Below are 13,011 nucleotides of genomic sequence, written 5' to 3'. Positions count from 1 at the left end.
AGAAGAAGAATGTTACTCTGTTGAATCACTGTATTATGGCAAATAATCTTTTGTTCCCTCATTCTTAAAATTAAATTTATCCTTTTCTGGTATCCCTCAAGAGCAAAACTGCGTTTTAATATCCATAAATGATCCTGCAGACAGGATGTGTTCTATGGAAGCAAAAGTCTTTTGTTACATCATACATTTCAATTTAGGAAGTTGGTCTGTACAGTGATTTTTAACAGTGTGCAGCACACTGAGGCAGGGCAGTGTCAGATAGTGGTTTCTCCGGTACCAGACATAGTGCCTGAAGCAAAGTGAGCTCTCAGGATATGGACCAAATGAACAAATGACTGTTTTCTGTACAACAGTGACAACTCATTTAATGCTTATACCAGACTGGAGAAAATAGAGTAGCATTGTCGAAATATTTAGAAAAATGAAGTGAAAGATATAAACCAGGATTCTCTACTACAGGATTTTTCAGAGCCTTGAATTTTCTAGTATGCACTATAAAGTGTTAAAATAGGGATATACTTGGATCAGGAACTTCCCACATTTTTTTGGCCATAGAACTCCACTTATTTTTGAAGGCCTTATTAAGGAACCTAGTCGCCTACAGAGCCAGTTTGATTTTACCCAAAGCTGAGACAGACCTTCTGCACTGATCTCAAGGTCTGGATTCCATAAAAACATTTTTTTTTATAAAGGTACTAGATTATTTAAGGACTTCGACTTCTCTCTCACAGACTGCTTTTCCATAAAGGGAATACTAAGTTGTTTTTGTTATCCATCCTATATAATAATTTGACTGCACATTTCTTTTAGGCAAGCTACCAGAGACAATACAGGAACGAGACTCTATCCCAGAGTGCAGCCCAGGTGCTGGTGGGTGCAGCAGGAAGTTTTGGAGAGAAGAAGGAAAAGTAAGTATATGGCAAGAGTAATGCTTTCATCCTAAGCCCCTGCCTTTAGGGAATTATGCAAGTGAGTTATCTTGCTCTTTCTGGTAACTTGGTATCATCCAGTATTATGTGTGTGAGTCACTGCCTGCCCTGCACCCCCAAATCAGGCCGAAATCACTTACTTTCAGTTTCTTAGCTTGTTCTGCTTATTCAGACTTCTGTGCATTTGAACATGCTGCTTCTTTCCAATTGAGATGCTCTTTCCTTTTTCCTTTTGCCCTCAAAGCTGACCTGTGGTAAAATACTTTTCCTTTTAGACTACTTGAATGCCTCACTAAGGTCAAAGACTCCCTTAATTCCTCCAGGCGCATCTTCCCAATGCATAGTCTCTCTTAATACCCAGCATATTTTTGTAATAGCTTCTTTTGCTGTAAGCCTCTGCAGTACACAAGTGAGTTCCTTGAAGTCCACATATTAAACAGTAGCCCCAGATCCCCTTGGAAGGATGAAGGATATAAGAGTAAGCTAGAGAAAGAGTTAAACTGCCATGCAGGTACAATGATGTCTACCCAAAGCCCCAACATAACATACATTCTTGTTCTAGACTACGCTTCTGAACTAAAGACACCAAAATTCCCTGCTGAAATGGTCCCAAAGCTCCTTTGCAAGGCGTTCTTGGACATTTTCCCTGGGCCACTATTTCACAAGCAAACTGGGCCTTTGGTGTGCATACCCTGAAAGCTAGGAGAAATGCCAGCATGGTGTCTACTCACAAGTACTGGCTTGTGGCAGAGAGGAGGGATAAAGTCTGAAGGGGGAAGAAAAGCAGTCAGACGCTGGAGCACAGTCTCACTGCAGTTCAAGTATAAATTTCAAAGAGTATAAGAAATTCCATTTCAAGCCTAGCCATACAAATCATTATGACATACCTGTCAAGGTAGGAAGATAGACTACACCTTACTTAAATTTTATTTTCTTGATTAATGAGGGTAAAGACAAGAGCCTCTATTTGCCTCTTTGCTCTAGGCCATTCAAATGCTTATGGGAAAAAGACTGGGAAAAGGGCTGAGCAAATGCGATCACTTAAAAACAACATGATGCACACTTTAAAGAAGACATATGCACAGTGTACAGCGGAAGTTTTTAAATGGATAAGTAAATAACATGCTGAAAAACATTATCACTGTGTTGTTCAGGAGAAGCTAATATTTTAAAAAAGCAGTGTAGAGCAATTCAGCCCATTTCTTTTATTTTTCTTCTTTAAATCTTCCAAGAAGGCAGAAGCAATTATGTCTATGAAGACCTAGAGCAAGGAGGTCAACAGTGGGGAGAAGGGAGTTCAAGTGTTGAAAGGATTCCTGATAAGGCAAATTTTAGAATACATTATTTTTTAGTCCTACATAAAAGAGATAATATGACACACTAATATGTGCAAAAGTATATGGCAGGCACTGTGGGATAAGTATCACTTATCCTAATAGGATAAGTGGAATGGTGTTCCAATCCCCAGAGAACTTCCTGTTAATGACAGTTATATTCAGTACTTGCTCTTTGCTGGGCTGCTTTGGAGTTGACTTTGCCATTTGCTGGCCATTCCTATCAGTAGCCACATGCATTGGCGTGTCCTGTGGCAAGAAAACAAGTCTAAAGAAAGAAAGAGTTGGGGGATTGGACCTCTGCTAACTGCCTGTGTAATTGCCTGAGAAAGGATTCTTTGCATAGAAAGCTTATATTTATTAAGTGCAGTGCCAAGCACAGTTCTAAACATGTTGTATTACCAATCTAACGCTATAAAAGTCTTGTGAGTTAAGTGTATTATCTTCATCTTGCTGTTGAGAAATGTGAAGCCCAAAGAGATGAAAACAGTTGACCCAAAGTCACTTGACGAATACATTACAGAGCTCGCATTCAAAGTTTAAGCAGCCTCACTATCCAGTTAAAGAGATCACAAATGTCTTCCCAAGTCAGGTCTAAAAGTGAATGTGATGATAAAAAATAGAAATTCAGGAGCCTAGATTACTGATATCACAGAACCTTAGGATTCATATCAACTACTGAAATGACCAGATCTTAGTTAGGACATTAATTCCTTCAGGAAGGTTTCCTGATTCCCCAACACTACATTAAATGTCCCCCACTTAATGGATCCAGAGTGCTCTGTTGCTTATTATCTCCGTATCTCCTTCACTACAGTTTATTGCAATTGTTATTTGCATGTTTTACTACTCTAGGCTGCTGGACTCTTGGGAGCAGATCTGTATTTGTTTATGGTTTCTCCCCAGCTTTTAGCAAGCATAATATGTTCATTAGATATTTTTAACATTCGAAACAAATCAAGTCCTATGTAATTACTATATTATTCTATTGAATCAGAATTGAATGACTTCCTTCTTTTCAATTACATCTGTTCATAGCAGAGAAATTGCTCAAATTTCAGAGTAAAAACAGTATAGTCAATAGGAAGGACAAGGTCTACTTTTGCCCCCCCATTAAGCCATACTGTAAAAGTAGGGCCTCAGACCCAAGGATAACACCCTATCCCCCTGCTGATGAAGATAATGAAAATCAAGGTATTTAGCTAAGCAAGACCAAATTATAGCACATAAATATGAGCTACCTTGATAGAAATGCCAGCAGAAACCTAGAGACAATAGGATGTGTGCTATCAAACTCTTTTGGGGTTTTAGAACCACTGACTTCTCCAAGTAACCACTAATTCTTTACTTACCACTTGTATTTTCCCCCATAAATTCCTCAACTACCTGCCCAAAAGGATAAAATCAAAGAGATAAGAGGATATGTGAGATGGCCTGGATGCTTCCTATTTACTTTCTTATTTAATTATCCCCAAAGGGCATGGATACTGTCAGGTCTATTTTGTAGAGCAAACACTTTAATGAGGTAATTTGTTCATTGCCTCATCAGATAATGGGGAGTCCAACATGAAAAGCTGGATGTTTTTGAATTCCAAATAGTTGAGTCATGTTATTCTTTTCCTCCCTGAACCTTGACCTCTCTATTTAAATCATGTATCTCAATTTTTTATACTATCTCTTTAATGAGTGAGCCCCAGAATCTAAATTGATAATTACATATCTACTTGTATCTACAACTTTGTGACTTGCACCTATGCTCATGAAAGTATCCTATTCCCAGTTAAGAATGAACAAAACCATCTTCCTGCTTTTTGACAATACTGTATTAAATCTATCCCTCAAATTTTAAAGCACGTTTAATGATTGCTTCTTTTTTTTCAGATATATGAGTCCTGAGACAATAAAGCATTATTCTGAAAGCAAAAAACTGCTTGCCTTTATTAGAAAAGTATTGCTCAATTGGGTGTATAACACTAAAAAAGAAAAAGGGATTCCATCAAGGTAAGTGATTTTGAACCTTACTAGAGATGCTATTATGCTGATTTTACTTTTTAAAAATTTTTTATTATACTGATTTTAAATTCCCTTTTTATTTTTAAAATTTATATCCTGGGAGTTCTTGGCTGGCTCAGTTGGTAGAGCATGAGACTCTTGGTCTCAGGGTTGTAAGTTGAAGGCCCATGAAAAAATTAAAAATAAATTCATATCCTGAATGTTTTAGAAAATATTTTGGGGTAGTTTACAATTAAATTACTCATGTACATACAAAAAGTTACTTGAAGAAAAAAAGAGTACAATAACTTTTTTTATTATTGAAGTAAATTTCACATAACAAGATTAACCATTTTTAAGTGTGTTATTCTGTTTTATCTAGTACATTCACAATGTTGGGCAACCATCATCTCTATCAAAATCCACAACATTTTTATTATCCCCAATATAAATCCAGCACCCAAGTCACTCCCTATTACCGCCAACCCCTGCAGTGCACTAGTCTACTTTGTCTCTATGAATTTACCCAATCTGAATATTTCATATAACTAGAATCATACTATACTCAGTGTTTTGTTTCTGGCTTCTTTCACTCAGCATTATATATTATCCACATGGTAGATGTATAAGTAACATAATTTTCAACCACTTTGTAGCATGTATGTAGACTTTGTTCCTTCTTATGGCTGAATAATAGTTCATAGTACAGATATATCATATTTTGTTTACCAACTCATCAGTTGATGGTCATTCGCATTGTTTCCACCTTTTGGCTATTTCACAGTGCTGCTATGAGCATCTATGTACAAGCATTTGAATACCTTTTGAGTATGCACCTAAGAGTGAAATTGTTGGATCATACACTATAATTTTATGTTTAACTTATTAAGGAACCACCAAATGGTTTTCCACAGCTGCTAGACAATTTTGAAATCAGGAAATATAAGTTTATCAACTTTGCTTTCTTTATCAAGATCTGATTAATTATTGAAAACTACATCTGAAACTAATGAGGTATTCTATGTTGGCAAATTGAATTTGAATTTAAAAAATGTAATCCCGTATAAATTTTAGGATTTGCTTAGTTTTAAAAAAAAAATGTCATTGAGACTTTCATAGGGATTGCACTGAATCTGCAGTATTGCCATCTTAACAATATTAAGCTTTCCAGTTCATGAACACGAGATGACTTTCGCTTATTTAGATCTGGCTTTAATTTCTTTCAGGAATGTCTTGTAGTTTTCAGCATACAAGTCTTCGATTAAAGTGAATCTTACATACTTTTGCTTTTTGATGCTATTATAAATGAAACTGTTTTCTTAATTTCATTTTTGGACTGTTCATTCCTAGTGTATAATTTTTGCATATTGACTTTGTATTCTGCAGCTTTGCTGAATTCATTGACTAGCTCTCCTGTTTTTGTGAATTTGCTAGGATTTTCTGTATATAAGATCATGTCATCTATGAATAGAGATAATTTTACATTCTCCTCTCCAACTTATTTCTTAGATTCAAGAGGAGGAAATATAAACCCCTCTTCTTAATAAAAGCATGAAAGATTATGTGGCTATCTTTAATCTACCAAACTCAATAAATACCAGAAAGATATTTTCATAGTACTTTTTTTAAAGCCTTCAATACTGACCAAAGCTACAACATTCTAATTATTTTTGTTGATACAACTTAATGAAAGGGAGATTTTAAAAACTATAATTGATAGTGTACCCTGTAGGCTATCTCTAAATATTATTCATCTCAAAGTGAGTAGTGGAGATTCTTGCTTGGTTTAGAATCTCAGTCTCTATCATTTACTATCTGAATGAGATTTTCAGTTCTCAACATCTGATGTATATAAGGCCTGTGACAAAGTGACACATAGTGGGCACCCAAATATGATAGTTGGGTTCTCCTCCGTTTCTTCATGGGACTATGGGAAAGAATACATAAAGAGTTTGTGTAAGGGATCCCTGGGTGGCTCAGCGGTTTGGCGCCTGCCTTTGGCCCAGGGCGCGATCCTGGTGACCCCGGATCGAATCCCATGGCTCTCGGTCCATGGAGCCTGCTTCTCCCTCTGCCTGTGTCTCTGCCTCTCTCTCTCTCTCCCTCTGTTACTATCATAAATAAATAAAAATTAAAAAAAAAAAAGAGTTTGTGTAGAAGCACCTAGTCCAGGGATGAGCACTGGGTAAGCACTTAACAAATGTAAGCATTTATTACTAAGTGCTGAATTCCAAAAATAAAAGTATTGTTAAAATATTGAAATTAAGAAGTGATAGAATCACCTAAAGAAACTTAATAGAAAAACACACATAATTCTTAAAATTAAAAATTCAACTTAAATTATTCAGAATTGAATAAAAAAGTCAACATATTCCATCTATTTTGAGGGAATGCATCTAGAGCTGCACACAAAAAGAATAAATGCCTAGCACTGACAGGGTTTCCATATCAGTGTCAGGGCTCTGAGAGAAAACGATCACGATCCTGAGATCTAAAGTGGTAACACTTGGGTGGATAAATGGAGGATCCTGAACCCTCACATTTCTCATGAACACTGTAGCCTGGCAGAGGGCAGCCACCTCTTTCTTGCTAGAGAATAATAGCCTATCACCATCAGATGCTACAAAGACATCACAAGATATAGCTTGTCTTTGTTTCATGGTTATTCTCTACCACCTTTTATTGCTTCCGAGGTAACTACCCATGTCAGATCTCAATACAATGAGAGGGGGGAGGTACAGTGCCTTATTTAGAAGACTACAACTTATCTACTGAAGGAATTACAGGACCTGACTAATACTAGCAAATACTGGTAGACATATAAAGGAATAGTTCTTGAGGGTATTGGACCACAGGGTTACAGCATAAGGCCAGATTGGGGAGGATATATTGGTATGGTGGTCTTACCCATGATTCAAGGTTCAATATTCTGTCAAAGACACTTGAGGCTGGTACTATTATACCCTTGGTATGGTTCTTTGATGCTTGACCAGGTCAATAACCGACAGTGAATTAAGTGCAGATGATAAAAACTGGAATATTTAACTATTATATGAGAATGAAGGACCCACCACATAACTTTTTCTTCCTGGGAATGACCAGAAGACATTTACTTTCATAAAGCAACAGTGAGAAACTTTTTGATAGTTGTCGTCTGCAGGATATGGTTGACAGTAGTTGAGGCTGCCATGGAATTAGTGTTACTAGTATCAAAAGGACTTGGGAATGGCAGAAGACCGATGGCAGCACCTTAAATGTCAAAAGCAAGGTGGGCATACACTATTTTGTGGACAGTAAACCTAGAGTAGCAGTCAGAGTACCTTGACCGAGGAATGGCTAACAAATAATTTGTGTCAAAGGTCAATGTAGACAAACAGTTAACTACATTTTACTTGTGACTTTTCTAAAAATAGAGAACTGGTGAGCAAAGGGATGAGATCAATGGAAGGAAGGAAGGAAGGAAGGAAGGAAGGAAGGAAGGAAGGAAGTTCATGACTCCACACTCTTTCTTTTTATTTAAGTCAGTTCTCAGAACCAGAACCCTTGAGAAAAGTCTACAATAAAAACACAAGTACATAAGACAAATATTCCCTCAATCTTTTCTCAGATGGAGCTTTAGGTACTTTACTAGAGTTACTTTTCATTGGGAAAAAAGAATACTCAGACTTTTAAAAAGACTTTGGGGGAAATATTAATAAACAAACCAAAGGCTTTAAGATATAGCATTTAAAATGATACTGATACCAAAGGCTTGAAATTCTAGCATAACTCTCAAGTTAGAGAGGAAGCTTCTAGGCTAGATGATATATGGAGTCTCTGACCCAGTATGCTTCATAATAATCTAGCAAGTCCACTGTGTGGTTATTTCCATGAATCTTCAAGCGTATAGTTGGGATGAATATAGTTAGTGTGTGACTGAGGATTCACATTTTCTTGCTGACTCATAGAATAAGAATTATTATGGCAAGAAGGTCCAAGTGACCAAGTGGAACCCTGGCCAAAATAGTGTTTCAGAAGGAGTAAAGAAATTACACTAACATTAAAGCCTTAAAGGAATTGTGAGTAATCTCCATTATATCCCTTTCAATTCATCTATCTGGCATAAACAAGTCAAAGTATAGTCAATTATAAATTTAAGCAAAAGGTAACATCAAGTGCAACACTCTGCCAGATATGATTTTATTGCTGGAAGAAGTCAAGAAAATCAGGCTGTATTCTAGTCCAAGATAGTGACATAGGAGGCTCCTGAACTCAACTCCTTTCATGAACACACCAAATCTACAGCCACATATAGATTACTTCCCTCTGAAAGAAATCCAGAAACTAGCTGAGTGACTCCTACAACATAGGGCTAATGAGAAAATACCTACATTGAAACAGGAAAGACTCATAAAACTCACCCTCTGACATCAAAGCTTGTGATCAGAGGGCAATTCATGGCTTCTGGCTTCTCCATGAGAAGTAAAGGGCTTGGATCCAACATCTAGTGCCCCAACTTCTAAGACTTAAGGCATCCACTTGAGAGATGGGTCCCCCAAACAGCTAGCTCTAAGAGCCAATTGGGCTTATGTCCACAAGATCCAGAAGACTAGAGAAGACAATAAAACAGTTCTTATTGAGCTTGGAAAGACAGTGCCTCCCTGAAGTGAACTTCTGCAAGAGTTTGGCACCCTGATTTTTGTGATTGCCATTCAGAAATACATCTCTTATTAGTAACAGAAAAACATATGAAAGAATAAATCTCACTGTTAAAGATAAATATATAATAAAATTCAGATTATTCTAATATTTTAACAACAGTGGGTAAATCACATAAAAATCTAGCATAAAGATTAGAAGTCAGGGGCAAGCCCAGGTAGCTCAGCGATTTAGCGCCACCTTCAGCCCAGCGCGTGATCCCGGAGACCCAGGATCGAGTCCCACGTCAGGCTCCCTGCATGGAGCCTGCTTCTCCCTCTGCCTGTGTCTCTGCCTCTCTCTCTCTCTCTCTCTCTCTCTCTCTGTCTCTCATGAATAAATAAAATCTTAAAAAAATAAAAGAGCATTTGAAAAAAAGAGTAGAAGTCAAAAGTATCAAAAAACAACTATAGATACAATAATGGATACACAAGATAAAAGGAAGGAAATATAAATTATGACTCTCAAGAAACTGGGTAAAGAAAGAGTGTATCTCAACAAAGACCATAGATGACAGCCACACAGCTAACATCATATCCAACAGTGAAAAGCTGAAAGCTTTACCTCTAAGATCAGAAACAAGATAAGGAGACCCACTCTCATAATTTTTATTAAACATAGTAGTGGAAGTCATAGCTAGAGTAATTAGGCAAGAAAAGAAAAGTCATCCAAATCAGACAGAAATGAGTAAAACTGACATCTTTTACAGATGTCATGATATATACAGAAACACCTAAGAACGCCACCAAAAAAATATTAGAACTAATAAACAAATTCAGTAAAGTTACTGGAAACAAAATCAATATGCAAATATCAGTAGTATTTCTATACACTAATAACAAGAGAGAAATTAAGAAAATAATCCCATTCATAATTGCACCAATGAATAAAATACCTAGGAATAAGTTTAACAAACAAGCGAAAAGACCCATGTACTGATTACTATAAGACATTGATGAAAGAAATTGAAGAAGATACAAATAAATGGAAAGATATTTTGTGCTCATGAATTGGAAGAAGTAATATTGTTAAGATGGCCATACTACCCAAAGCAATGTATGGTTTCAATGCAATCCTTACCAAAATTCCAATAGCATTGTTTACAAAAATTTTTTAAAATATTTGTGTGGAATCACAAAAGACCCTAAATAGCCAAAACAATCTTGAGAACAAAGAATAAAACTGGAGGTATCACACTTCCTGACTTCAAACTATATTAAAAAAAAAACTATATTAAAAAGTTGTAGTAAACAAATAGTATGGTATTGGCATAAAAACAGACGTATTAAAAAAAAAAAGAAAACAACAGACATATAGATCAATGGGACATAAGAGACAGTCCAGGAATAAAACCATGAGCATATAGTCAATTAATTTATGACAAAGGAGTTAATGATATACAATGGAGAAAGGATACTCTCTTCAGTAAATGATGTTGGGAAAACTTGACAGCCATGTGCAAAATAATGAAACTAGACCACTATCTTACTCCAAACACAAAAATCAGTAAATAAGACCTGAAATCATAAGACTCCCAGAAGAAAACATGGAGGATAAACTTCACGATTGCATTCTTGGCAATGACTTTTTGGATTTGATATCAAAAGCAAAGGCAACAAAAGTAAAAATTTAAAAAGTTGGAACTGCATCAAACTGAAAAGCTTCTTCACAGGAAAAAAAAATCAAAAAAAAGACAAGGCAAGCTATGGAGCAGGAGAAAATATTTGCAAATCATATATCTGGTAAGGTAAGGATTAATATCCTATATGTGTAAAGAACTCATAGAACTCAATAGTAAAAAAACAAAACAAAAACAAATAATGGTCAGAGAAAGCAAATAGACACTTCCTCAAAGAAAACATACAAATGGCCAAAAAAAAAAAAAAAAAAAATGCCTGAAAAGGTGCTTAAAGTCACTAATATCAAGGAAATGCAAATCAAAACACAATGAAATATCACCTGACACCTATTAGAATGCCTATCGACAAAAAGACAAGAGATAATACCTGTTGGTAAGGATATGGAAAAAAAGGGAACCCTTGTGCACTGTTGGTAGGTATTTAAATTGGTACAGCTCCTATGGAAAGCAATTTGGAAACTGTTCAAAAAAATAAAAATAAATCTACTATGTGATTTAGCAATCCCACTTCTAGGTATACACCCAAAGGAAATGAAAACAGGATATCAAGGAGCTATCTACACTCCCATGTTCAATGCAACATTATTCACAGTAACTAATATATGAAAAAAAACCCTAATTGTCCATCAACAGATAAAATGAATAAAGAAATATGATGAATACATATACAAAAGAGTATTATTCTCTGCTAGGAAGAAGGAAATCCTGCCATTTGCAACAATGTGGATGGATGTCGAGGGCATTATGCTAAGTGAAATAAGCCAGAGAAAGACAAATACTGAAAGATATTACTAACATGTTGAATCTCTAAAAAAGAAAAAAAAAAGTCAACTCGTAGAAACAGAAAATAGCAAAGTGGTTACCTGGTTACCAGCTGAGGGGGTTGCGGGGGAAAAAAGAAAGGATGGTAAAGGTTACAAACAAACATGTAGTTATAGAATGCACCAGGTCTGAGGACCTGATGTAAGACATGGTGACTATAATCGATAATTTGTTAAGAGAGTAGAACTTAAAAGGTCTCACCCCCCACACACACACAAAAGGTAATCATGTGAGGTGATGGATGTATTAATTAATTAGTGTAGAGACTCCTTTTACAATGTGTGCATATATTAAATCACCATGATGTACACTTTAATATCTATGATTTTACATGTTAATTATACCTCGATACAGCTGAAACTTTTTTTAAAAGGGAAAGAAAGCGTTCTGGAGATAAATTAACTGAAATGGACAGAATTTTACAAGGCTTTCTCTGGGGCTCTTTCCTAACACGGTCACTGCCAGAGGCCATAGAGGACCCTGAAATATCATACAGGATCATAAATTTATTCCTAATTTCTTCTTTTTCTTAAATAAGGTCCCAAATTGTCAAAGTTTCAGGTCCTGAAACTGAAGTTCATCTACCTCTGAGAATAGGGAAATGACCCAGTCCTTATCTAATCTTCAGTCAGCAACTGCTTAATCATTTCAGTTGGGTTTTAACAATAATAATGCATTATTATATTATTTAAAAATTAAAAAATGAAAATACATAAGTAAATCCTTTCATGCCCAGTTCTACTCACTGGCATACGTGGTATGGAAACTATTTGGCAAAGCATATACATTAATTTAAATTTTTTTCTCCTTCAAGTTTTTATTTAAATTCTAGTTAATTAACATGTATGGCAAGTTGGTTTCAGGTATAGAATTTAGTTATTCATCATTCACATATAACACCCAGTACTCATCACAAGTGCCCCCCCAATACCCATCACCCATTTAGCCCTTCCCCTACCCCTCTCCCTCCATCAACCCTGTTTTTCTTAAATATAAAGAGTCTTTTATGGCTTGCCTCCCTGTTTTTTTCCTTTCCTCTGTGTTCATCTGTTTAGTTTCACATATGAGTGAAATCGTATGGTATTTGTCTTTCTATGACTTAAATATCACATATGAGTGAAATCGTATGGTATTTGTCTTTCTATGACTGACTTACTTCGCTTAGCATAATACCCTCTAGCTCCATCCATGTCATTGCAAATGGTGAGATCTCCTTCTTTTGATGGCTGAGTAATATTTCACTGTGTCTATATATACCACATCTTCTTTATCCTTACTGGACAAACGGGGTCTTTCCATAGTTTGGTTATTGTTGATGCTGTTGTTATAAACATCAGGGTGCATGTGCCCCTTCAAGTCTTGTATTTTTGTATCTTTTGGGCAAATACCTAGTAATGCAATTGCTGGATTGTAGGGTAGTTCTATTTTCAGCTTTCTGAGGAAACTCCATACTGTTTTCCAGAGTGGCTACACCAGTTTGCATTTCCACCAACACTGTCTACTCATCCTTGCCAACAATTGTTGTTTCCTGAGTTGTACATTTTAGTCATTCTGACAGGTGTGAGGTGGTATCTCATCGTGGTTTTGATTTGTATTTCCCTGATGATGACTGATGTTG

The 13,011-nt window shown here is 36.0% G+C and overlaps 1 protein-coding gene across 5 annotated transcripts in view; it reads left to right on the top strand.

Annotated features, from left to right (window-relative positions):
• SLC9C1 (solute carrier family 9 member C1) overlaps positions 1 to 13,011 on the top strand; it is an 81,996-nt gene that overhangs the window by 40,921 nt on the left and 28,064 nt on the right. For all 5 annotated transcript variants that reach the window (XM_038582803.1, XM_038582805.1, XM_038582804.1 and 2 more), the window contains 2 exons: positions 811 to 908; positions 4,145 to 4,264. In XM_038582803.1, coding sequence (XP_038438731.1) covers positions 811 to 908; positions 4,145 to 4,264 — 218 coding nt within the window. The remainder of the gene's footprint in view (positions 1 to 810; positions 909 to 4,144; positions 4,265 to 13,011) is intronic.

Source organism: Canis lupus, chromosome 33, assembly GCF_011100685.1.
Source record: "Canis lupus familiaris isolate Mischka breed German Shepherd chromosome 33, alternate assembly UU_Cfam_GSD_1.0, whole genome shotgun sequence".
NCBI lineage: Eukaryota > Metazoa > Chordata > Mammalia > Carnivora > Canidae > Canis > Canis lupus.
Note: the sequence above shows the minus strand (reverse complement) of the source record. Positions and strands in the feature narration are given on the sequence as shown.